This window comes from Lutra lutra, chromosome 4 (assembly GCF_902655055.1).
Source record: "Lutra lutra chromosome 4, mLutLut1.2, whole genome shotgun sequence".
Lineage (NCBI taxonomy): Eukaryota > Metazoa > Chordata > Mammalia > Carnivora > Mustelidae > Lutra > Lutra lutra.
In genome coordinates, this window is record NC_062281.1 from 142,349,078 (window position 1) to 142,375,781 (window position 26,704).

At 39.0% G+C, this 26,704-nt stretch overlaps 1 protein-coding gene across 25 annotated transcripts in view; it reads right to left on the reverse strand.

The window, feature by feature from the left end:
- Positions 1 to 674: 674 nt before the first annotated feature.
- The window catches only part of SGIP1 (SH3GL interacting endocytic adaptor 1), a 219,656-nt gene continuing 193,626 nt past the window's right edge, over positions 675 to 26,704 (reverse strand). For all 25 annotated transcript variants that reach the window (XM_047726627.1, XM_047726628.1, XM_047726629.1 and 22 more), the window contains 7 exons: positions 21,629 to 21,740; positions 13,798 to 13,953; positions 8,255 to 8,387; positions 5,490 to 5,692; positions 4,285 to 4,349; positions 3,532 to 3,696; positions 675 to 2,122 (listed from right to left, as the gene is read on the reverse strand). In XM_047726627.1, coding sequence (XP_047582583.1) covers positions 2,100 to 2,122; positions 3,532 to 3,696; positions 4,285 to 4,349; positions 5,490 to 5,692; positions 8,255 to 8,387; positions 13,798 to 13,953; positions 21,629 to 21,740 — 857 coding nt within the window. In that variant the 3' untranslated portion in view covers positions 675 to 2,099. The remainder of the gene's footprint in view (positions 2,123 to 3,531; positions 3,697 to 4,284; positions 4,350 to 5,489; positions 5,693 to 8,254; positions 8,388 to 13,797; positions 13,954 to 21,628; positions 21,741 to 26,704) is intronic.

A 26,704-nucleotide genomic window follows, 5' to 3' on the forward strand; every position in this document is an offset into this window, starting at 1 on the left:
AAAATAAAATATAAAGAGCAAGACATTAAGAACCAGTAATATTTACACATTTTTAATATGCTTTGTGTTAATATTCAATACGTTTTCCTTATGAATTGATTACTTAAAAACGCATTTTTATATTCATATGCTGGATAATTCTCAATTTTCTGCTGCTTACTCTCCATTGGTTTTCAGTCTTTGATGTTTCCCCATGTTTTATGGGATTTAAAAGTTTGCCTTTCCTATTTTGGTTTCAAAATCAAATTGAATATCTTTACTTAAAATGAGTGTATTAATAATTTGTCCAAAAAACTTCCACACCAGACTGGGGAGCCAACTGAGTATCTGAATAGTAGGAATTCTTCTGAGGTAAAACAGATCATTTTGAACATTTTGTGGGCAGCAAGTATTGATTGAGAAGTACAAATGTTAATTTAAAAATTTCCACTATAAACAACTGCCCGTCACGATCTCATTTTAAAAGTAAGACTTACAAAATTTAATTTGATCTAAAATTTAAAGGGACTAACGATTCTTTGTCAAATATACATGAATGTAAAATAAAATTTAGCAACTAATGAGGAATACAACAGCTTAATAATTCCAGTTATTTAATAATATAACTTAGAGTCTACGGCCATACCACCCAGAACGCACCCGATCTTGTCTGATCTCGGAAGCTAATAATATAACTTAGAATAAGAATCGGTTCATGTTTAAAATAAGGTCTATGACTTAAAGGAAGTTTTATGTTTTCAGATAGTGCAGGAGGAAGAGTTTACAGCTGAGACCCGCCCCAGAAGGAGTGCTTCTCCGTTCTGAATCCTCACACTGTGAGGCCAGACTGAGTAATTACAGTTTCAATAATACCTCGCTACAATGAAATCATGACATAAATTTCTGGGTAACTCTCTATCTGACTCCCCGAGAATGGCAAAGATATATAGTGACATATGATGAATCTTATCCAAAAGGAAATTTATTGCATGATAATGTGGATAGGATTTCATTTTTAAAGCTTTATTTTTTCCTTTTCAAATGATATAAATGATGATGATTAAAATTTTCCTTCTGGACTTAAACAGGGGACTAATTTTTTTTTTTCTGAGTTTTAGTTTTAATGTTGTGATTCCCGCAGGTAAAGAGAAAGATACGTGGTACCATTCCCCATGTTAGATGGGAGAGACTCTGTTTAGAGTAATTGTGCAAAAGTTGTTCACTGGTTCAACTATGGAAAGTCTTGAAATTTTAAAATCACAATGTGGGCTTTAGTCTGATATTATTCAGCAATCTCCACATTTGTTAAACTGTAGAGAGAGGGGGAAGTAGTTAAGACTTCAACATCTTCTTTACTCTTGATTATAATTTCATATACTTAAACTTTAAATATGAATTTGCTTTCCCTTTTTACACAAGTTATAAAAATAAGAGGCCCTGTTTACACAGTTTGCATTTTTATGAAATTTGCAGTTTGAAAAAAAAGCTTTTTAAAAAGTGGTAATTAAATGCTCTTCTTGAATATGCTGTAACTTTAGAATTTTTTTTCTGAAATAGTTTCTGAATTTAACCCACTAAATATTTGAAGATAGAATTTTTATTTAGCACTAGAGTAAAACATACTAAGGATTGAAGAAAAGGAAGGTTTTTTTTCTGGTTCCACTTAATTTTCTTTGTATGTGGCACCCCCTTTATGACAGCTATCAATATTATATTTAAATTTTATATATTGACAAAATGCAATCTACCTCTGTAAGCATTGTGCCATTCAACAGTACTACTATTAAATTTACATACCACAGTTTAAATTACATCCATTTCAGGAATGGTAAAATGCTAAAACTCAAGTGTCTAACTGCCTTACTGGAATGAGTACAATTTACAAATACAATAATTACATTTTAAAACCATTAACAATATTACACCTAGAAGTAAATACTGTAAGACTGGTCATCATGGTATTGTGTGAGGGAAATCATAGCTGAAAGTCATGGACATTTCCAGCAGATATATCCCAAGTGCAGATTTTGGTTTGTTTCCATCAAACCAAAATTAAAACCTGTTTCTCATACAACAGTTCTCCATTATGTGAATCCTCCAAATCCTTCCATAAGATTTTATTAGTTATCTGCCAAGTATTTTCCTGCAAAACAAAACAACGTATCAACAGGTTACCTGCTTGTTTCAAAATGGGATTATGATATGGGCAACATTTTCATTCCACCTGTCCTACTCCTAGAAGCCAAATACTGCATCTTGTGGGGTGTGATACTAGTATAAAATACATATAATTTCTTAAGTTTTCAATTTCTCAGACCAGCTAGTTGCCTTTTATGTTTCCACATATGAACCATTTGCAGAGGTTTGGGTTTTAGGATAGGTTGGGAGATTTGTTTCTGGATGTGGGAATCCGCTTGTTATGGGAAGAGTAACCATATAACCTGGGAAATTTTTGAGAATGGAGGGGTTATAACTAATAATTACATGAGTACAATAGGCATTAAAACCAGGAGTTATCCCGACAAGTCATTGATAAGTATAATCACCCTAATATTGGGAACTCCTTCATCAACAAACTATCATGTGTGCCAAAAACCTGTCTCATGGTCATATTCAGCTTATAGGCAACCATTTCTGATACTGCCCTAGATTCTTTAAGGTTGCTTATTTTATTTATTTTTTTAAAGATTTTATTTATTTATTTGACAGAGAGATCACAAGTAGGCAGAGACGCAGGCAGAGTGGCGGGCGGAGCAGACTCCCCGCTGAGCAGAGAGCCCGATGAGGGGTTCAAACCCAGGACCCTGAGATCATGACCTGGACCGAAGACAGAGGCTTATCCCACTGACCACCCAGGCGCCCCTAAGTTTTCTTATTTTATTTATTTATTTATTTAAAAGAGTTTATTTATTTATTTGACAGAGACAGATCACAAGTAGGCAGAGAGGCAGGCAGAGAGAGAGGGGGGAAGCAGGCTCACTGCTGAGCAGGGAGCCTGATGTGGGGCTCGATCCCAGGATGCTGGGATCATGACCTGAGCCGAAGGCAGAGGCTTAACCCACTGAGCCACCCAGGCTCCCCAGGTTGCTTATTTTAAAGTGAAAGATGGACCCTCTCAGATTTCAGCTATGCCTGACAAATATAAAATCTATAAAGTCTTATTGGAGGAAAAAGAGTCTTCAGGTAAGAGGTAAATTCAGAGGCACATAGCATTTATTTTGTCAACATAAAAACAGTAGGATTTACTCCATTTAATTAACCTCAGTGTATATGTGTGTATATAATGTATATAATGGGAATAACTGGTCATTCCCATACAAGAAACAGAGCCAGATAAGTAACCACAGCCTTCCTAATTCTGATTTCCAGGTTATTATCCCATTTTTACTTCATTCTACAATCAGTTTTCTTTCTAATGGGATGAGAAATGGGGATTGGGAATGGGGAAGTGGAAAAAAAAGAAGATGAGCATATCAGACACTATTCCTTCTTGAGAGAGTAGCTAAGGTGACACTATTTTTGCAAATGAAAACTCACAGGATGCCCACTTACCTGCAGCAAACCTTTTCTTGATGAGTGAGAACCGATACCCTGCTCCAACAAGTTCAATGTCACATCCGGAAAGGGTGCTTCCTTCACTTGTGAACTGCACAACCAGTGGGGAGGGTTTGCTTGGACCTTCAGATAACTGAAATCTTGCCAATAAAGAACCTACCCCTACAAAAAGAGTATTTATCATTACAAAAAAGTATGTATCATTACAAGATAATAGTCAACATAACATGCTGGATATAGTTTTAGAAATTATATTCAAAAGTTAACATATAAAATCTAACTTATTAGAAAATAGTATATGTATATGTTTCAGTGATAAAATGGTGATGAATAAAATTTATTATGAAATATCATGAGGAACTTTTTTTTGAACACTGTTGAAATTATAATTCAACCAAATGGTACTTAAATTTGGGAGCATATTACTTGGAAGGCAATGTATTTTCCTAGTCAGAGGAAAGTGAGAAATACCTCAACTACCATGGAGTAGAGATCTGACGCAAAATGAAAACATGTCTCATTCAAAGCTCTTCTCTGAAGTGTGGTCTGTTTGACATGGGGTTGGGCAGAAAAAGGGAAGTAGAGGATTCACTGAGGAATTATTTGTTCTTTATTAGTTGAAATAAGTATATACCAAAGCAAAGTGAACTACTTCGCTTGCTTCTAAGCTGTGCATTTTAATAGTTTTCTAATGCCTGAAAGTTATTTCAGCTTTGTATATCAAATAAAGTAAGCCTGTGATTGCATTACCTCCATTTTCTGACTTCTGAGAAATATCAGGAATCTTCCATAATATTCTTTGCTGTTCAGCATTCCTAAAAATAAAATAGGTAAAAGGCTTTTGCATATGGAAAGGTTTTCGTTTAATGGATGCCATTTTTTTCTAGATAGTGATGATTTAAAAAAAGGATCTTGAAAATGTTAGCTACAATTAAAGGATTATCTATCGATAATATTATCGATCGATTGATCTATCTATCCATCCATCCATTGACATAAATGCTCTCTTTTTTCTGTTCCTTATTGTAACTAGCCACAATATAGGAAAACATATAAAGGACAATGCAGTTAAATTTTTTGACACACCTACTTATCCTAGATGATAAGTCTTAATCAATTAATTCAGGTAACTTAAGTTTTCACTGTCATATGGCTGCCTTTTTTTTTTAATGTTCTGATTATTCTTCTGACAATCACATGGAAAAACTAGAATACTTTTTCTAAGAGAACAAGTTATTTTTAATAGCTACTCTCAGTGTCTCTTCAATAGCTGTTCCCATACCTTCTCTAGTGGTGCCTTTTTAATAGTCCAGAGGCTACAAAACAAAACCCTACATTGCTCAGATGCCCCTGCAGTTAGTGTCCTAGATGCAGGTTAGGGTCCGCCAATCACAAACACTGCTTGAGATTTGGAGGCTAGAAGGGAGGAAGAGACCCTTCTCCTGCCACATTCGTGGCTCTTTCCTGCTGGCCAGCGGCGTAGGTGAGATGTGGAGATCTTCTCACAAAGTGCTCCATGAAGTCCCATCTCCAGGTGTGTGGGTTTGAGAAGCAGTGAAGGCAGTGCTTGTAGGAACTTTCTCGTCCTTGGATTAACATGGCCGTGGTGAGTTCTTGAATTCAGTGGCGCTCCATGGGCAGCTTTCGGGTTTATCTGCTTCTTGGTTGTGGCAGAGGGAGCAGCTTCCCTGGCGAGTGAGTTCTGCAGCGTTCTGGGAAACGTTCTTGGAGATCCGCCTAAAGCTTATTTCTCTCACGCTTCCACTGTCGTGTGAGCATCTAAATCCCTGTGTTAAATCCTTCTCTGCTTAAAATAACAGAATGGTTTCAGTTTCCTGCCCTGAACCCTGACACAGAGGTCTGCTGTGATATCCTCCTGTAGGAAACACAAATGCTATGAAGGCTATGAGCCCTTTGCCCATTTGGGGAAGAGGGAGGGGACTTGGGCTCCTTACCAGACTGCGGGTGGGAGCACGGCCTGGAGCTTGGTTACTCCTCCATCTATGGGGACCAGGAACTGCACGTTGTTGAGGGCTACGGCCGTTGTCATGGCGTCCGTATTGTATTTGTAATCTATGCGCAGGTCAGTGCTGGCTGGCTCGCACCGCCAGTTCACGGCCAGGTTCAGAGGTGTGGACTGAATGCCCTGGGCAGACACCTGGCCGAAAGACAGGAAAGAGAATATTTAAGGCTCGACCATTAATCTGAAACAAAACCGGAATTTATGATGATCTCCCATAGGAAGGTTCTGAGGGGTCAAATGTCATCGTGTGGTTGGTGCTGCTCACAAATGAGCTGTCAGTAAACAGCACCATAAAGGGTGCCCTGTGAAAGAGAGCTGAGTGCTTCAGGGAAATGGTTACAGATTAAAAACAAAATCAGTTCCTAAACTCTCTATAGCACTTTAGAGTTTACAAAGCACTTGTGTCAGGAAAGGAGGTGATACCACATTGCTTAAGAGCTGAGGACAAGGAGTTCAACAGTCTTGGATGTAAGCTCTGACTGTCACTTACAAGCTGAGTGATCTTGGGCCAGTCACTAAACCTCTCTGAGTCTCAGTAATTTCTTCAGCTGCCAAATGGGAATTATAACAATCATATCTATCCATAGGCTTGTGGGGAAATCGAAGATATTTTATGTGCAACAGCATTGTGCTTAGCACTGTGTAAAGCATTAACGTTTTCATTTGTATTACCTGTTAATACTCTTACCATACTTTCCCTTCACAACACACCAGTGAGTTAGATGAAGCAGGTTATTATTACTCCTTTGGGATTTGCCAAAGTGAGCCCTTGAACCCACATTCTCTAACTGGAGCAGGTGCATTCTACTGTCTCCCATCAGTTCTAGTCAGAATCCACTGTGAGTTTGACCAAGGAAAAGCCATGTTTGTAGAATCAACCATATTGTCTTACCTAAAGGCAGTAATACCAACTTGATTTCTGGATCCACAGTGAAAAAAATTCGTAACGTTATTATTTCATGACTGTTCACTGTCATGATGAATGTGGCTCTAGGACCATCTTCTTCTCTCAGCACAGTCACACCACAGGGGCCGTGGGGGTGGTGTCTACACGTTTTTATGCACAGATTATGAGTTTAGCTGATTTTAAAGACTATAAACAGCTTCCTCTAGGCCTGGCAATGCCTGCTCACATGGGCACCATGGGGAAGGGGCCTGAGGGCAGGCTGAGCTCGTAAGGCAGCTGCGGTTGCTGCAGAAAGAGCCCGGATAGGAATATCCTTTTATAAAATGATAGACATGGCTTTGATGACAATTTTAGGTAAACAACCATTCTAAGTGTTTAAACTTCAGATGTTTTTTTTCAGTACAACACTCGGCAGAATGAACTTTGCTCTGGAAACACATTATTTAGGGTAACTCAAAAGCAGAGCCGACCGACCCCTCCCTGTCTGTTTCTGCATTCTGTCTCAGCGGGGGTCCTTGACTTCAGCGCGGCTTCTGCCCAGGGCTTTCTGGATTTGTGCTGGTGTGTTTTTGATTGTTTCAGTCCCTGGGGAATGCTCCTGGTGGCCAGAAACTAAACATGCTGGGATTTGAGGACAATTCCACAAAATGCTCATTGCGCTTCCCACCCAATGCCTCGCATCGTTGGAAAACACCACCACAACTAACCAACAGCAAAAGGGATTCCTCAGAGCTCACTTTAAAACAAAACGACAGGCCTAGGGCTACTTACATTCTACAAATACTTTGAAATATCTTAGGCTATTAGCTCCTCACAACAACCTATAAAATATCTAGGTAGGAATCCTTATTATCCTTATTTGCAGAGGAGGAAACAGAGGTTCAGGGAGATTAAGTGCCTAAAGTCAGTGGCCGGTAGGAAGCTGACTTAATTTCAGAATGCAGTTTCTTGTCTACAGTTTAATTTTATACCAACCTCATGTTGCAATAGATGAATTCTGTCTACTTCCTAGATTTACTTAATGACAAATATGGAGACTAAAACACAACAACAACAACAACAACAACAAAAAGAATCCCATAGCACTGAAGAGTCAAAAAAATGTTTTTAATCAGTGATGACAACACAGACGTGGTGTATGTAATGAACGTTTGTAAAAGAAAGCAAGTACAGTTTTATTTTTACCCCTTTGGGCATAAAGAACCCTTCATGGGCCTCAAAATTTAATTTCTTCTTCAGAGAAATGTTTTATTGGAGTTTGCTTTTCTTGCTCCTTTTCATTTCTCAGAAGTGTAAAGCAGTCACTAAATGTTTAAATGTTTTGGGGAAAAATAAAAGTTAGCTAAAAATGCATTTTTATCAGATTTTGATTATACAGGTGATGAATTTCTGCGGTATCATGTTTGTTCAGTGTTATTGATACCCTCCAAAATTTAGATATTATTCTTATAGGACAGTCATTTGCATTTTTGTAAAATGTACCATGATATGGATACTTTACTTTTAGCGGTTTCCTTATCACAATATAAATAAGTTTTTTCCAACCCAGAGGGTATATTACCACCACAGTGAACTAGTTTACCAATATTTATAATCTCAAGTATTGAAAGTTTCCGCAACTTCATTTTTGTAATCTCCAAGTAGCCCTTTGAGTTTATTTTCTTAAGAATTATAGCTTTTAAGTTGTATTAAAAGAAATGCTATTTTGTTTACTTTTCTTTAATGTTAGACATGTTAGAATGTATATTTATAATGTGAAAGAGACACCCGGACCATATGAATAGGCTTACCTGATATTTGAGCATGTCCACATTATAATATGTAGCCTGCGGTTTTTGTTCCGACACTTTCTTTAGGTGAGTCATCAGATTTGGCATATTCACCCAGAATTCCTTGGTATTGGCATCATTTTGAGTATTATCGCTATTCAGTCGGGAAGAAAAAAATTATCGAGTAGCATCTTGTGACAAATATCCACCCAAAGAAGCATCCCCAAATGGTCACCTGATTCCTATATCCATCTTCGACAGTCCGTTGAGATCCGATTATTAGCAGTAGTATAGTTGTACTACAATTGCAGTTCTGAAGGGCATTATACTAATAGATTAATACCCATAGGGAGGCACACTTGTATTGCTATGAATCTCAGTGAGTATCAACCAGTCCTGATAATAATTGGTTGCTTTAAAGAGTGAATTATTTATTAACCCAAACCTAATAGCCCTTTCTGCATCACCAGTTTTCCTCTGAATTAGTGAGTTAATGCAATCAAGGAGCTGAGTACATTGATTTTTTAAAATTTTTATTTAAATTGACTTGAATCATAGTTTCTCAGAAATTACCGAGTTAAATTCTTGGCCAAATGTAAACACAGTCTTTATCTTCAACTGAGGGGAACAGAATGATACTAAAACTACCATGGTATTTCACGGAAGAACATCTAAATCCTACAACAGTCACTGCGCTTACAAGATGATCCTGGAATGTGAATGATAATGATTATGGTAGGTACAACAGAGAAATGCAGTCTTAATGAATTCAGGAGTTTGGTATTCCTAGGGATTTGTTAGTTTTGCTCAGGTGTCTGTCCACACTTCCTTTACCCAATGCATTTTGAAAACGCTTGTCTCAATGACAAAAGCAATTAGGCAAGAGTGTGAAAAGCCTCTGCTCACTTCCCACATAATAAGGAAACTGAGGGCCCAAAGAATTCAATAATCTGACATACAACTCACTTACTGAATGATAATTAAAGGCTAAGAAGACAGAAGGGTGATAGTCATAAAGTGATGATGGCAGGGGAGCCTGGGTAGCTCAGTCGGTTAAGCTACTGACTCTTGATTTTGGGTCAGGTCATGATCTCAGTGTTGTGAGACTGAGTCCTGCGCTGGGCCCCATGCTGAGTGTGGAGCCTGCTTAGGATTCTCTCTCTCGGGGTGGCTCAGTTGATTAAGCCTCTAACTCTTGAATTTGACTCAGGTCATGATCCCAAGGTCGTGGGTTCCATCCCTGTGTCTGCTCCATGCCCAGAGTAGAGTCTCTACCCTGTGTCTGCTTCCTCAGTTGAGATTCTCTTCCTCTTCCTCTGCCCCTTCCCTGCCCTCTCTCTCTCTTTAGTATAAATAAATACAAATTTTTTAAAAAAGATTTTATTTATTTATTCAACAGACAGAGATCACAAGTAGGCAGAGAGGCAGGCAGAGAGAGAGGCGGAAGCAGGCTCCCTGCTGAGCAGAGAGCCCGACGCGGGGCTCAATCCCAGGACCCTGAGACCATGACCTGAGTCGAAGGCAGAGACTTTAACCCACTGAGCCACCCAGGTGCCCCGGTAAATAAAATTTTTTTAAAAGACTTTCTTTCTCCTTATCCTCCTACTCCCCTGCCCCCAAATAAATAAATAAAGTGATGAAGGCAGGTCAAAAATAAGTTGCTATGATTCCACCTCCAAAAGTCAACAAATTAAGAGAGTGAGAAAAAAAAATCAGGACTTTCTTTAAAACTGTTACTGATCTGTTAGGAGGGACTAGCTTTGTGGCCCAGTCTCAGTAGGACCCATGAATTTCTGCTGTGCCCTGGTATAGGTGGTTGAGGACAAAGCAAAGCTCTATGACTCTGTACCTCTGAGAGAAAAGACTCCTGGCCCCTGAGACTTTGCTCCTGGCCAGGCTGAGCTCAGGATGCTGATGAGGGCTGTCTAAACTTTTATTACCTAAAAGCATCCAAGTTACCCAGAGGTAGGAGATAAGAATAATAGGAAGTCAGTGAAATTAAGTAATTTGCTTAAGGTTCACAGCAAAAGAGTAAGAGTCAGGATTCCAGCCCAGGACAGGAGACTACAGGTTACACTTTCCCACTGCACCAAAGAAAGGTGCAGAATTAATATCCAGCAACATGTCATTAATTTGTACTAAGTAGATCTGAATAGCTGGGAAAATTCCAATGACACTATTTTTTAAGTTAATGTATTTTCTAAGCTTAATAACAAATTAAGCGTAGCCCTAGACCCACGATAATTCCTCACAGAACTTGCTTTAATAATTATTCGAGAAAGCCAGTATCAAATAGAGATTCCACTTAGCTAGAGATGCAATTTTGAATGCCAAGAAGTCTTGAAAATTCTTTAGTCTCATGATTGGTTTAGCAGTTGTTCCTGAACTCTTTATGAGCAAAACCCTTTTGTGAAGGAAAAGTAGAAATAAACTTCAATTTGGTCCCTCTCAAAGGATTGCGAACCCAAATGTCTTCAGGTGCTGAGCTGTTAACCAAAATGGAGTCTTTTAGAACATGTAAATGAGAGAACTGGCTGGGTCTAAGGCCAAAGATGTCAAAAGGCTTGTACTGCAATCAAGAACAATACTTGATTATGTTGCCATTTATTTATTTATTTATATGTTGCCTTTTAAAAACTAGGGATGGCAGCGGTGATGGTCGAACCACCCTGCCCAACAAACCCACACAGGCCCCATGGCTGTGGTTACCAGTCACGTCCCTGACACAATAATCAAATATTTAGTTGAGGGGCGCCTGGGTGGCTCAGTGGGTTAAGCCCCTGCCTTCGGCTCGGGTCATGATCTCAGGGTCCTGGGATCGAGTCCCGCATCGGGCTCTCTGCTCGGCAGGAAGCCTGCTTCCCCCTCTCTCTCTCTCTCTGCCTTCCTCTCCGTCTACTTGTGATCTCTCTCTGTCAAATAGATAAATAAAATCTTTAAAAAAAAATATTTAGTTGATAAGGTCCAAAGTAATGAGGATATTTTGTTTTTGTTTTTTTGTCTTGGCAAATAATAATGGAAGTGTCTGTATAATATTTTGTCAGACACAAACATACTCAGAGTATGATTCAACTCAATTCATAAGACTGATACGTTAATATAAATATAAAACTCTTGTAAATAGGCCTAAAATCTTGGCCACGTAACTACCTAAAAATGCAGCAGAAACTGTGACATTTGTCTTATTAACATACCAGTGAGATGGTGGCACATAATCCCTAATTTCAGGTGGAAGAAACTTGACAAATAAAATTTATTGGCTCAACTGGGGCTGTATGTTAAATGCTGAATCACTAAATTCAACACCTGAAGTTAATATTACACTCCATGTTAACTAACTGGAATTAAATAAAAACTTGAAAAAAACTAACTGGCTCAATGTTGCACATCAAAAGTAGGGAGAGAAACTTGAAAAAGAAGTTGCTGATTTCTAATCTTGATTTTTTTACGTTTATTTTTCATTTAATGGGTGACCATTTCCTTCCATACTTTTAAACCTGGAATGAAGTTTTCTAGTCAAACCACGACACCAACCAAAGAGGGGGAGGGGATCTTGGTAGTCACCTGAAAGACCTGTGACTGTTTTGTCACCACTGGAATGAAAAAGTCTCACTCAGTGAAGAAAGTGACTACGTTGGTCCTTCAGTTCTAAATACCAACAACCTTTAGTCAGAGGCAGAGTGAGAGAGAGAATCTTTTTTTTTTTTTTTTAAGATTTTGTTTATTTATTTGACAGACAGAGATCACCAGTAGGCAGTGAGGCAGGCAGAGAGAGAGAGAGAAGGAAGCAGGCTCCCTACTAAGCAGAGAGCCTGGTGTGGAGCTCGATCCCAGGACCCTGGGATCATGACCTGAGCTGAAGGCAGAGGCTTTAACCCACTGAGCCACCTAGGCGCCCCGGAGAGAGAGAATCTTAAGCAGGCTCCACACAGGGAGCCTGCTCCACCTCACAGCCCTGAGATCATGACCTGACTGAAAATCAAGTTAGTGGCTTAACCAACTGAGCCACCCAGGTGCCCCAACCTTCAGTTACTTCTACATAAGTATCCTGCTTGACTAAATTCTTTAAGTCATCATTGACTTGTTCATTCATTTAACAAATGTTAGTTAAGTCTTTATGGGACGCCAGGCATGGTGGAAGATATCGAGGATGTGATGGTGAACTAAGAGCTGTGTTCCATTCCCTCATGCATTTTACAGTCTAGTGGGGGAGATGGATGAATGAAGAAACAGATATAGATATATAATATAATTATTAATTCTAGTAAGGGACAAAGAGGGGGAAGAATTGGGTACCTTGAGAGAGAACAACAAGAGGACATATTTAGTTTGGGGATGGGGGCTGGGGGTGGAGAGGGCAGTGGAATGGTCAGGGGAGGCCAAGCAGAGCTGAGATCTGAAGGGTGAGTCACGGTCAGGTGCAGAGGGGGCAGGAATAGTATTGGAGGCAGAGGAAGCAAGCACACAGACTTCTGAATTGGGAAAGGCCTCTGCCTGTTCTCAAGACTGGGAGGTCTGGCTGGAGCTATAAGGATTCTGAGGCAGGATGGTGGGAGCTGATAACAGAGAAGCAGGGGAGGGTAGGTGACTCAGGGCTTCAAAGGCAATGGTAACAGGTTCACATTCTGGTACAGACGCAATGTGAAGGCACCTGAGGATTATGCATGGCAATGACCTGATTCACCTCAGGAAAAGTCATTCAGCTGTTATGTAAAATATGTAGGCATGGGGCAAGATTGGGAGCAGGAAGGGAAGGAAGAAAGCAATTTCAATGGCCTGGGAAAATGACAGTGGCCACACAAACAGGGTGGTCATAGTAAAGAGAAAAACATGGCCACATGAGAGAGAGATTTCTAAGTAAAATATCAGGACATCATGATGGAGGGGAAGTTCTCAAGAATGACATCGCCTGTCTTAGTCATTGCCAATAACTCACTTGTATAGTGATCATTTTTAATAGCTTCATCCATGTGTATGTTTGGGTGAATCTGCATGTATGTATGATAAAGACATCATGTTCAGATTTAATAGTTAGAAAATGTGAAAAAGTGTATTTATACAAACAAATTCACATACGCTTCTTTGAATAGATGTAAAGTCCCATCAGAACAATTACCATTGCCATAAATTACATATTTCACAAAAAGACTTTCAAGCTCACGTGAAGAATAGCTCAGGGTTCAAATATCATTTGATTTTAAAAGACGTTACTACAACAAATGGATTTCATTCCTTTTAGTGGGCTGATTTCCCACCTTCTTATCCCTTGTTTACTATGGTCAGTAAAATGGGCCATGAGTAAACTGTCACTAATACAGATTCTCTTACCCTAAAGATCTCTTTAGCCACTTGGGATAGTTGGCCATTAGAATACATATACACATATGTACATGAACACCCACTGAAGATTTTGACGGTGGCAAAATTCTGGATGAATCTACCAACACATATGAATAGTGGTAATTTCTCTACCGTGCTACATTCTTGCTAAGGTATATCCCTCATGTAAGTATCCAGTGCTAAGCTACGCACATCTCTAAAAAATTTGTGCAAAATATATTTACCAGCAGAGAAGTTGGGGATTTGGCAGGACGTGTTCTAACCTGCTGAAATTTATCACCCGAAAAGTCAGAGCAGCTGGCGATGGGTTGTTGGCAAAGTGTCTGGTGATGCCAGCAGGAAAAGACAGCACCATTTCTCCAGTAATCTTCACAATACATCTGGCATATCAAAACATATGAGAGGAAAGAGAAAGAGGAAACCCAGGTCAGTATGCTGTGAATCAAGACAGTTGTGAACAAGAAATGATTTATGTACCAATATTATATGGCAGAAGAGATCGAAGGTAAGCTCTTACATTTCCATTGTCTACTACTAAATCATTTCTAAGACCTGAGAATGCAAGATTTGTGTTGATACTTATCCAAAAAAGTGGCCATTTACTGAATGTGTTTTTGAACTGTCAGGAGAAAAATACAGCTTTTGTCTTTCTGTAGATAAGTCTATATGTTCACCTCACAAAGAGAATCATCTATTCTGATTTCTGAATCTTTGGCAGCATATTTGCAGATATTAAATCAATTTAATTGATATTAAATCAATATCAATTGATTTAATCAATTGATTTAATCAGATATTAAATCACAATGTCATCACACAACCACTGGGACTTATTTCAGTTCTCAGTAACAGGATTGATGCCTTGAGTGTGTTCTTTTCTGTGCTCGAGAGGTAAGCTTCTTGCTTCCATTTAGCTACATCTTTATCCCATGTCTATTTGGCTGAAACTGTAAAAACCAGTCATACAAGTTAGCACAATAGGATGATAATTTGGAAGGAAAAATAATCCCTTTTTAGAAAAGGGCTTTATTGAGGCATACATGACACACAATAAATGGCACTCATTTACAGTGTAAAATTCCATAATTTTTGGTATCTTATCCACTGTGAAGCCATCACACAATCAAGTTACTGAATGTACCCAGCATCCCTGAAAGTTGCCTCATGCGTTTCTGTGACCCCTCTCTCCTGCTGTTCTCTGTCCTTCCACTCCCCATCCCTAAGCAATTGCTAATATGCTTTCTGACACTACATATTAATTGGCACATTCTAGAATTTCATGTAAACAGAAACATAAAGTGTGTGATTTTTTTTTTTTTTGGAATCTGACTTCTTCCATTCTGTAATGATTTTGAGATTCACCCGTTTAATGTACACATCAATAATTCATGACTTCATTGCTGTATAACGTATGGTCATACCACAGTCTTTTTTCTTCTTGATCCACTCATTGGTTGAAGAACATTGGGATATTTTCCAGTTTTTAACTATTACAAATAAATCTGTGATGAATATGTTTCTACTGGCCTTTGTGTGGACGTAGGCTCTCATTTCTCTTCGTAAATAATGTAGGAGTGAAATCACAGGATCACACTGAAATCAAGTAGTATGAATCCTCCCACTTTGTTCTTTTTCAAAATTGTTTTGGCTATTGTAGGTCCTTTGCACTTTCCTATCAAATTTATAATCACTCTCAGTTTCTACATTAAGTCAAAGTCGTTCCAATTCACCCTTTATTGCCTGCGCAGAGCAAATTATTATTGGGCCCTTTCTAGAGACCTTTTCTTTGCCCAAAGGCACTATGTTAAATTTTGTCAGTAGAGGGCGCTGAAAAGACGTTGCAGGAGGAAGAGCTTTTTCCGTCTTAGTTCCAGGATACTTGCTAGGCAGGCTCCTGCAGTTCTTAGGGCATATCTAGCGCCAGGCTCTTGCAGTGCAGGAGGCCTGGATGTGACCTCTGTGGTGCAGGTGGCATCCCCAGTGTGTGGGTATTACAGCCCATGTGGCTTGGAGGGCGCCCGGTGATCCCGGCAGCTTCCCTAGTATCCGCCTCCTGGAGTGCATGTGTCTGGGCTGTCCCAGGGCCCAGATCCTGCAATGCAACTGGGTTCTCCAGTTCCAGCCTCCTGTCCTGTGCACAACAACCAAAACAATAACTTCTACCACTTTAAGTTCAGGAGTCTATGTTCTAGGGAAATTGGGGTTCCTAGGTGTAAACTCTGCTCACATCTGAGTACAGGGAACTCTACTTGCTCCCACAATCTCCCAGTTGGGTGCCAACTCTGCTGTCTTCCTTCTCTGTCAAAGTGAGATCTAAGTGGTATCTTGGTGGGGGGCGGGGAATAAAGTTTCTCTTTTGAAAACTAGTCAGTGAGGGGAGGGAGTGGCATTTATTAAGTGAGTAAAAGTTTATTGACTCCTAATTTTGTGATTTTTGTTTGAGTGGGGATGTCATTTAAAAACAAGCAAAACAGCCCTTTTCTTCAAAGGGCTTATAGTGTTGGGTGGCCGCTGAAGGAAGTAGTCAATATAAACCGATATAAGAAGTACTGAGTTTCTTCATTTATATTACATTTCTGATTGCCTCTCAGCTGTCACCTGCAGAACTTTACTGACTTATTAATTCATCCAGTATCTATTTCCAGATCTGAAATTTTCCATATAAAAATGAATATTTTTAACCCATACTCACTAAAGGAAAATACTTGGTTAATGATTGTTCCTATCAGGATGAAACACGGCTACCTTTCATGTGAGTCTGAATTGCAGAGATCTAAAATACAGCAATATGGAGATAGTCACACACTCATGAATAAAATTTGAAATCATGTGAATCCCAACAAACGAAACACTTGTCAAGAATGGCAAAATTTGGGGCGCCTGGGTGTCTCAGTGGGTTAAGCCTCTGCCTTCGGCTCAGGTCATGATCTCAGGGTCCTGGGATCAAGCCCCACATCCGGTTCTCTGCTCAGCGGGGAGCCTGCTTCCTCCTCTATCTCTGCTTGCCTCTCTGCCTACTTGTGATCTCTCTCTCTCTGTCAAATAAATGAATAAAATCTTAAAAAAAAAAAAAGAATGGCAAAATTTCAAAGTCATCTGACTAAGTGACTCATAAACTGGGTTCTCCCCCTGGCCACAGGTAGCCCCACATTAGCCAGTCAACAGAGATGCTGGCCAATTTTGGTCAGGAAAGGTGTGAATTTGATATATGTGAGGTCATCAGAAGTACATCCCTGACATAAATGTGACTTCTATGGACTGTTGTGATAACTAAGCCCATGGTCTTCTTTTCAAGTGTATGTACCTCTGAGCAGATGCGGTCTCCCTTCCTTTACTTATAATCCCCTTTCACTGGCTTAGGTCTTAGCAAACGTTTCAGGTTTCAAGACTCAGTTCAAGAAAGGCAGGCCTTTCAGAGACCTTCCTTAATATTCTTTATTCAGCCTTTTTTACTTTTTTCTTTTCTCTAGGTTCCTTGGACAGAGGTACAGATTTTTTAAAAAATGATTTCATCACTTTTTACACATATCTGACCCACTGTTTACAGGGCAAGTGCTGTGTCTTGGGTTCTAAAAAGGCAAATGCATATGACATAGAACCTAGTACAATAAGATGTAAAATAAATTCATAGATTGAACAATTATATATAGGGTGACTATATAATGAACTGGGTATTATGGAATGCCCTGGAATGGGCAGTGAGAAATAGGACAAAAGACGTCTTTCTCCAAACTTCCAGTTTAATTGGGGAGACAGACACTTGAATAAATAATTGAAATGTGATGATAAGAGAAGGATAGAATATAGCTGACAGACACAAATTTTCCAGGGAAGTAAAGAATTAATCCCTAACACCAGTGTTATTCAAATAGGAACAAATAACTGGAGATGAATTTCCCAGACAGCATCCAAAGTCAAGGACTTCTCTGCCAATGGACAACTGAGAAAGACTCAGGTGTCAAAATGCCTACTACAGGAGTTGTCAATACTGAGAGTGTAACTAGAATGGATTATATATCATAATATATAACAATTAAAGTAGCAGATTGTGTTTACAGTGTATGGTCTGAAAACAAATGGGGAAGGTTTTGGGTGCAGGATGAGAAGGAACCACAGGCAAAAGCAAATCCCCGTGGCTTTTCTGTATCATTTCTCTATGTGGGGCTGTGTTTGACTTCATCCTCCCCCTCCCTCGCTCCCACTGATAGAATTTTTGAACTTGAGATGTTTCCTTGAAAGTGAATAACAAAGGAACAGCAATTAAAATGATTCACTGCTTGGAGGTGAAATTTAGAAGAATGTCACCTCATGATCTGTTCATAAATTTCAGATCTCATAATTTCAATGAAATTTACTGAATCTCTCATCTACAAATATGCAATATACACTGCAACTACTTATGGCAATATGATTGAAAACAGACTCAGTGTATGCAGTCATCTCAAGTCAAAGACTCAGTTCATTTGGAAGGGCATAAGAAAACACCAATATTAATTTGACTCAAACACCACACTGAAATGTCAAGGTCATGGATATCAGGCTCCCAGGTGCACACACCTGCCCACACACCTGCTAGAGTATGCTGGGGAAACTGAAACAGGATGAAGAACCTAGCTCGTAGAGGCACAGACCCACAAAGTGACTGGCAGACTGCTATACCACTCCTTGGGATTTAAAGAGATTATTATCAAAAGCTTCTTAACTCCCCTGCAGGTGTAGTTATGGTGCAAGGGGAGTTAAGAGGACTTTTTATATTTATGCACCAGTATTATTTTCACTGATATAACCCCTGTCTAGCACAATGGCTGGCACATAGCCATCATTCTATAAATGTTAGGACAGTAATTCAACTCAACTTATTCAGTAATTTTGCCAGGTCCTGCTTTCGATGCTGAGGAGGTAGGAATGAAGAAAATGCCCAAAGCCCCAGTTCTCATGGATTTTATATTCTAGTGGGAGAAGAGACAGTGGACACTGAAAACATGCAACATGTTAATTAAAGAAAAGAGCGAGGGGCGCCTGTGTGGCTCAGTGGGTTAAAGCCTCTGCCTTCGGCTCAGGTCATGATCCCAGGGTCCTGGGATCAAGCCCCGCATCGGGCTCTCTGTGCAGCAGGGAGCCTTCTTCCTCCTCTCTCTCTGCCTACTTGTGATCTCTGTCTGTCAAATAAATAAATAAAATCTTTAAAAAAAAAAAAAAGAAAAGAGTGATGGGGAGGAAGAAAGTGCTGACAGTGGGTGGGGAGGAGCGTTGTTATTTGCACAGGATGACAGGGAAGGCCTCTGATGTATCTGCTGAAGAATCCCGAAAGAGGTGAGAGGGCAGGGAGCTCTGATAGCTGGAGCAGATTTCTCTCAGTCTGAAAGCAACAAATGCTCAGACCCTGAGATGCAGATAGGGTTGTCCTAAAGTCAGAAGAACAACCATGAAGCCAGGGTGCCTAGAGTGGAGTGAATAAGGACACCAGTGATGGAGACAAGATCAGAGAGGTGGGAGCTGAAAAGGAAGAATGGTCTTGAAGGACAGATAATGGACAGCCTCACAGACCATTGTAAAGCATTAGAGTTTTACTTTGAACGAGATGGGAGGATATTGAGCAGAAGAGTGATACATTAAGAATAGATTTTAGGGGTAAAAATTGGGAGTACTTCTACTACCAGTTAGATCTGTCTGAATAAATGAATGAACGAAAGCCAGTTAGCAAGCAGATAAAAAAGAACTAATTTCTTGTATGATTCCCAGTGTTTTTCATGCTGGTATAGACACTTTTCCACTGCTAACTACTCTTATTCTTTTTTTCTTTTCTTTTCTTTTCTTTTTGAGAGAGTTTTGTGAGAGGGGCAGAGAGAGGGGGAGAGAGAGAATCTTAAACAGACTCTACATTCAGTGCAGAGCCCAACATTGGGCTCAATTTCATGAGCCTGAGATCATGACCTGAGTTTAAGTCCAGAGTCAGACACCTAACTGACTGAGCCATCCAGGTGCCCGCTGACTACTCTTACTCTCTAAAGGTATGTTTCTACCTGGCTTTCTCAATTCCAGGCAGCCTGAGCTTTCTAACATATAGGCAGGTCAGTCAATAATAAGTAATCCTTAGAACTGGTACGCAAATTCTTTCTTCGAAAGTTACGCAAATTCTTTGTTGGAAGAAGAGTTTACAGAATAAACATGTATGTATGTGTAAAGTATATAGACAACTTACGCACATGGCTCTTACTTGTGCTAACAGTTCAAATGCATACTCGATGTGAGGCAGCTTTTACTTCCTATTGGTATGTGGATGTGGCAAATTACCTTCCTGCTTGGAGGATGAAAGAGAAAAGACATGGGAGAAACCAGAGCGCTACAGACTGAATGTTTGTGTCCTTCTAAAATGTATATGCTGAAATCTGTTTTCCAATACGATGGTGTTTGGAGGTGGGCTGTTGAGAGGTAATTAGGTCATGAGGGTAGGACCCTCATAAACGAGATCAGTGCCTTTATAAAAGTGACCCTGAGGAGCTCCCTATCTCCCTCCCACCCCCCCACCCTCCCCTTACCTTCCCATTTAAGCTTACTGTGAACCAGGAGCCTGCCTCTGGTCAGATAGTGAATCTGCCAGGGCCTTGATCTTGGACTTTCCAGCCTCAAGAACTATGAGAAATAAATTTATGTTGTTTAGAAGAAACTCAGTCTATAGTATTCTGTTATAGCATCTCAAATGGACTAAAACACCAGAGTCCGTAGTGTTGGTCTGTCTACAATAGTATGGGCTTAAAATAAAATCTAAATGCTGTAAGAAAGGACATGACATTTGGGGGTGTGATAGATCCCACTGTCTTGATAGGGCACTTATAAGTGGAGTTACTAATCATGTTTCCCAGCATAGTATTGTTAGATTTAGGCTTATAAGAACTAGTGTTTCTATTAGTCATATAAATTCTCATTTAAGATATAATGTAGAAATCCAAGTTCTAATTATACTTAATTATCACTCTTTTAAAAATTTTCATAAAATAGTCTAGTGTTCTATGTGAACATTTTCTTTTTTTAATTCTTATTTCCACGGATACTAAGGTCTTCTAAGCCCTCATCCCTGTAAGTAAAAAATAAAAAGAAATTCTTTTCTCACTTAGATTTGTCCTTTTTTTATCCACTACATTCAGGTCTGGAATTGTATTAATGACACACTTGAAAGCCAGTTTGACTTTTTCAGTGTTTTGTTTTCAGTGTAGACTAATAATCACTCTTAATTTTGGGGGGGATCATAAACCTCTTTGTGAAACTGATGGATGTTATAGACCTTAGGGACAAATGTCCATATGCTCACACACATAAGATATGCAGTATAATTTCAGGGAATCCATAAACTTCCTGAACTCTATCCAGAAAAATCCTTATAGAATAGCAAAATATTTAATCATATTACATATGTGTTCAGGTCAAGTTCACTGTCAGTATATACTGAAATAAGTGAAATCTGACTCCTGCAAATAGGGAGTGGTACATTTTTCTCTAGAGTTTTTACTTTTCTGTGATTATAAATTTTTTGGCCAGTTTTTCCTTAGTTAGTAAGGGTAACATACAACTTGTCCTCTAAGTAATCCCTCTGTTATGAAATGTATCTATTTCCAGGTTCTCATGCCGGTGCACCATTTCTCAGTTTATATGTGAGTGATTCCCACCCAGCAAAGACTAAAACAATAAAGACATGATCTAGACATTTACTTTTGTGAGACAATAAATTTTTTCATTGTTGATAGAATTAGATTAGGATTTTCCGTGAACTTGCAACCAAAACTTGAACCAGAGATTTCTGGGGAGTAAGATTTTAGATTATCGGTCCTTTTGGCACATTAAAAAAAAACAAAACAGTGAATTAATATTTCTAATTTAAATTTTCTCCACCATTCTATGCATGCCACCTGTTATTGTTAACCAAATTTTTGTTTGTTTGTTTGTTTGGTTTTAGGGTAAGGAATGAAATAGTTATGTTTAGGTTGACCCCGCAGCATCCCCCCCCCCACTGAATAAGATTGAGTTTGGAGAATACAGTGGACAAAGCCCCAGGCTTACTTGCTTGGATCTGCTCCTTTGAAGTAGGCATTGACCGTTTCTGTAAATGCTGCTGCAACAGGGAGGGTGTCCTGGGCTCCCATGGTTAGGGGGCTGGGTCCCCTGGAAGAACCTGCATGAAATGAAAAACTTTCATTTATTATGGAAATAGGAGACATATTAGTATATGTGGAACTTAAAGCCCATTTAAAAAAAAGATTAAAGGATGAACTCTATTACTGAAAAAATGTAATGTACTAAGAACCACGTGTGTATATTCAACACAGAGCTCAAGTATTTAAAAGAAAATATTTGGCTGCTTTACAAACAAACACGCTTGAAATTAATTCAATGACATATTTTTCTACAGAAAAAAAAAATCCAAGCAGAAGAATAAAGTCACAGGGGGTTTTCAGTGTTTTACATAAAGCATAAGGCAGTATTTGAATGACAGTTTGTACAGCAGGTAGTTAATAAAGAAAATTATTAGCTTCCTATTTCATTCACCCTGCACTCAAAGGTTCTTGTGTTTCTTTATTTTAAAGACAAATGGCCATGGGGTACCATGTTACACATTATCCTTTTCTGGATTATTTCTGTTTCAGAAAGCCAATTACCTTCAGATCAAGTAGGCTCAAGTTTACATGTCCAAAAACATTCACAACATAACAACATGACTTAGCACAGATGCACAAGTACATCAGTTCATACTGTAATAACGGCAGGACTCATGTTTATTGAACACCTGCTACATGCTAGGTTCTGTCCTAGAGGCCTTCCAAGAATTATCTCATTCAAACCCCACATCAACCCTTTAGGATAACCATTATGATTTCCATTCTATAGAAGAGAAAACTGAAGTTAGAAGAGATAAGTAAGGAACTCAACCCAAGATAACCGGTAAGCGGCGACACTAAAATTCAAAGCTAGATTTGCTTCCCTATAAAGCTCGTGTTTTCTCCATTATATCATACAGTTTGTCTAAATGAAACATCCTCTTTCATGGTTTTGATACAACTTGAGGTTTCTGAAAGGAACAAAATTTAGGACTGTTGTCTTTGCTATTCATCTCTAGTCATGGTACTAGGCAGTAAAGTTTTAGTAATGACAAAGTAGTTAGTTATGTCATCGCTCACCTTCTCCTTCCTATCAAACAAAGCACATTTACTTTTCTCCACCTCAGAGCAGACTATGTATTTATTATGCTTTTTTTCTTTTACCTTTGGTAACTTCTGTACTCTTCTCTGGCCATTAAAAAATCTGGCCATTAAAAAATTTGTCTATCTCCCTACTCAATAAAGTTTTCTTTGGTAATTCTCATTCATGCTGGTCTCTTCTTTTACTGTCTTCCTTTGGTGTTCAGTATTTTGGATTTGGTAATTGATTATTAACAAACACCATGCTTACTACCTACTATGTATAAGGCACCATGATAGTTTCAAAGTTAAGTTAAACATAATCAGAAAGTTCCAAGTTAAATTAAACATAATCCCTATTCTCAAGGAGTTACAGTTCAGTGTGCTAATATCCTCTTTGCCAAAATTCACCAACATTACCTCCATCACTGTTATCTGTTGCACACTTAGTGTGTGTTTTGCCTATATCATCTATGGAATGTATGAAGTAAGTAGAGAGATCACAGAAGATCTCATTGAAAACTGATGTTGGAACTGAGATTCGAGAATGAATAAGATCTCACAAGGGGGAGAAGGAAGAAGGTCCAGCATAAACGTATATGTGGAACTGAGCAAACATATGGCATTTTGAGAAACCACAGGAAGTAGGGCACTATTTGCTTGTGAGTGTGTGCAAATACCGTGGGTATTGAAAGGTTGAGACATGAGAGGAGATGAGGTTGGGGGCTGTTAGAAATTAGATCCTGAAAAGTTTTGTATAAATACTCAGGAAAATTTGTTTATTTTATAGGTGATTTATAGGCATTAAAATCATAGTTACTTTTTGATAATTTGATACAAATCCATAGGTGCTTTTTTAAAAAATTTCTTTTCAGCGTAACAGAATTCATTGTTTTTGCACCACACCCAGTGCTCCATGCAATGCGTGCCCTCCATAATACCCACCACCTGGCTCCCCCAACCTCTCACCTCCTGCCCCTTCAAAACCCTCAGGTTGTTTTTCAGAGTCCATAGTCTCTCATGGTTCATCTCCACCTCTAATTTCCCTCAACTCCCTTCTTTTTAATTTTTAAATTTTTATTTTTAATTTCTTAAGGAATCTCCACACTGTTCTCCAAAGTGACTGCACCAACTTGCATTCCCAACAACAGTGTAAGAGGGTTCCCCTTTCTCCACATCCTCTCCAACACACGTTGTTTCCTCCTTGCTAATTTTGGCCATTCTAACTGGTGTAAGGTGGTATCTCAATGTGGTTTTAATTTGAATCTCCCTGATGGCTAGTGATGATGAACATTTTTTCGTGTTTATGATAGCCATTTGTATGTCTTCTTTGGAGAAGTGTCTGTTCATATCTTCTGCCCATTTTTTGATATGATTATCTGTTTTGTGTGTGTTGAGTTTGAAAAGTTCTTTATAGATCCTGGATACAGCAATTCAGTAATGTGGCAGGATACAAAGTCAATGTACAGAAATCAGTGGCTTTCTTATACACTAACAATGAAAATACAGAAAGGGAAATTAGAGAATCGATTCCATTTACTATAGCATCAAGAACCATAAAATACCTGGGAATAAACTTAACCAAAGAGATAAAGGATCTGTACTCGAGCAACTATAGAACACTCATTAAAGAAATTGAAGAAGATACAAAAAGATGGAAGACCATTCCATGCTCTTGGATCGGAAGAATAAACATTCTTAAAATGTCTATACTGCCTAGAGCAATCTATACTTTTAATGCCATTCCGATCAAAATTCCACTGGTATTTTTCAAAGAGCTGGAGCAAATAATCCTAAAATTTGTATGGAATCAGAAGAGACCCCGAATCGCTAAGGAAATGTTGAAAAACAAAAATAAAACTGGCGGGATCACATTACCTGATTTCAAGCTTTACTACAAAGCTGTGATCACCAAGACAGCATGGTACTGGCATAAAAACAGACACATAGACCAGTGGAACAGAGTAGAGAGCCCAGATATGGACCCTCAACTCTATGGTCAAATAATCTTCGACAAAGCAGGAAAAAATATACAGTGGAAAAAAGACAGTCTCTTCAATAAATGGTGCTGGGAAAATTGGACAGCTATATGTAGAAGAATGAAACTTGACCATTCTCTTACACCGTACACAAAGATAAACTCGTGACAAAAGACCTCACAAAGACCTCAACATGAGACAGGAATCATCAGAATCCTAGAGTAGAACATAGGCAGTAAGCTCTTCGATATCAGCCACAGCAACTTCTTTCAAGATATGTCTCCAAAGGCAAAGGAAACAGAAGCGAAAATGAACTTTTGGGACTTCATCAATATCAAAAGCTTCTGCAAAGCAAAGGAAACTGTCAACAAAACAAAGAGGCAACCCACAGAATGGGAGAAGATATTTGCAAATGACAATACAGACAAAAGGTTGATATCCAGGATCTATGGGTGCTTTTTGAAGCGTGCACACGTGTGCAGCAGTCATGTAATTTGAAATTGTGTCTGGAGGTCCTAAACCTGAGGTTAAGAGCACCATCTCTTGAAGATGGGAAGCCTCTGGAGTATTTGAAATAGGGGAGTTGTGATGGGGCTTGACTTTAGATTGCTCTAGCGATAGCGTGGCAGATAATTTAGGGACAAGGACAATAATGTAAGTGAAGAGACCTCTTAGAAAGAAAAAGGTAAAATTGGCAAGAAATGCAGGTGTTAGCAGATAAAGGGAATGGCATTATATTTTTCAGTTTTACAAAGCATTTAATAGTTTCCCATCTTATTCTTATGAATAAAATTGTGAAATTCAGGTGGATAATAGTCTGGTCAGGTGAACTATTAGATGAATCACAGTATCCAATGGGCATGAATCAGTGGTTTTACATCTGTCATGAAGGAAGTCTATAGTGGAATACCCTGGAGTTCTATCCATAGTCTGGGCTCTTTGGTGCCTTGGATAAAAGTGGGAAAGATGCTTAGAAATGACACATTGTAGTGGCTAAGAGCATGGGACTTTTCATTAGACATACCTGGGATTGAGTCTTTTTTTCTGACACTTGTTATTTATATGATCTTTGGCAGAGATAATAAAATAACACTCACTTTGTCAGCCTGTTTTGAGGACAAAATGAGGTAAAATATTCAACACAGTGCTTGGTCCACAGTAAGCACTCATTAATGATTAGCTATTTTTATGACTGGTATCATAATTTAAGATAATACAGAGGTTATCTTAAATAAGGACAGACTCAATGAAGGTGCTAAACATGATCTTTTGGAATTACTGGGCTGGAACTGAAGAAAAATACCAGCAAAATTAAGTGTGGAATTCTTTTCCATCAAGATTAAAAATTAATCAAAAAATAAGATTTGAGAAAAACTGGTTTGGTGGGCACCTGGGTGGCTCAGTGAGTTAAGCCTCTGCCTTTGGCTCAGGTCATGATCTTAGGGTCCTGGGATCGAGTCCCACATCGGGCTCTCTGCTCAGCGGGGCGCCTGCTTCCCCCTCTCTCTCTGCCTGCCTCTCTGCCTACTTGTGATCTCTCTCTGTCAAATAAATAAATAAAATCTTTTAAAAAAAACTGGTTTGGTGAAAGAACATGTGGAAAAAATATCTGGGGGATGGATTTGATCATCAACTGTCATTGCTGGGCTCCAAACATGTTACTCATTGGGTTATATCAGTAGATGAGTAACAGATGGATCCCCAGAAAGGATGGCTTTACTGCTTTTTGTTTGTGTGCTTTGTTTTCAAGCTCGTCAGATGGTAATCAGGCCACATATCCACAAGCTAAAGACCAATTACGCTCTTCAGTGTAATGATGGGCAAGACCATCTGGTGTGTTGTGGTCTGAATGTTTGTGTCCCCGCAAATACATCTGTTGCAAATCTAATGCCGCAGGCAATGGTATTAGGAGGTGGGGCCTTTGGCAGATGATACAGTCATAAGGGTGGAGCACTAATGATTGGGATTAGTGCCCTTATAAA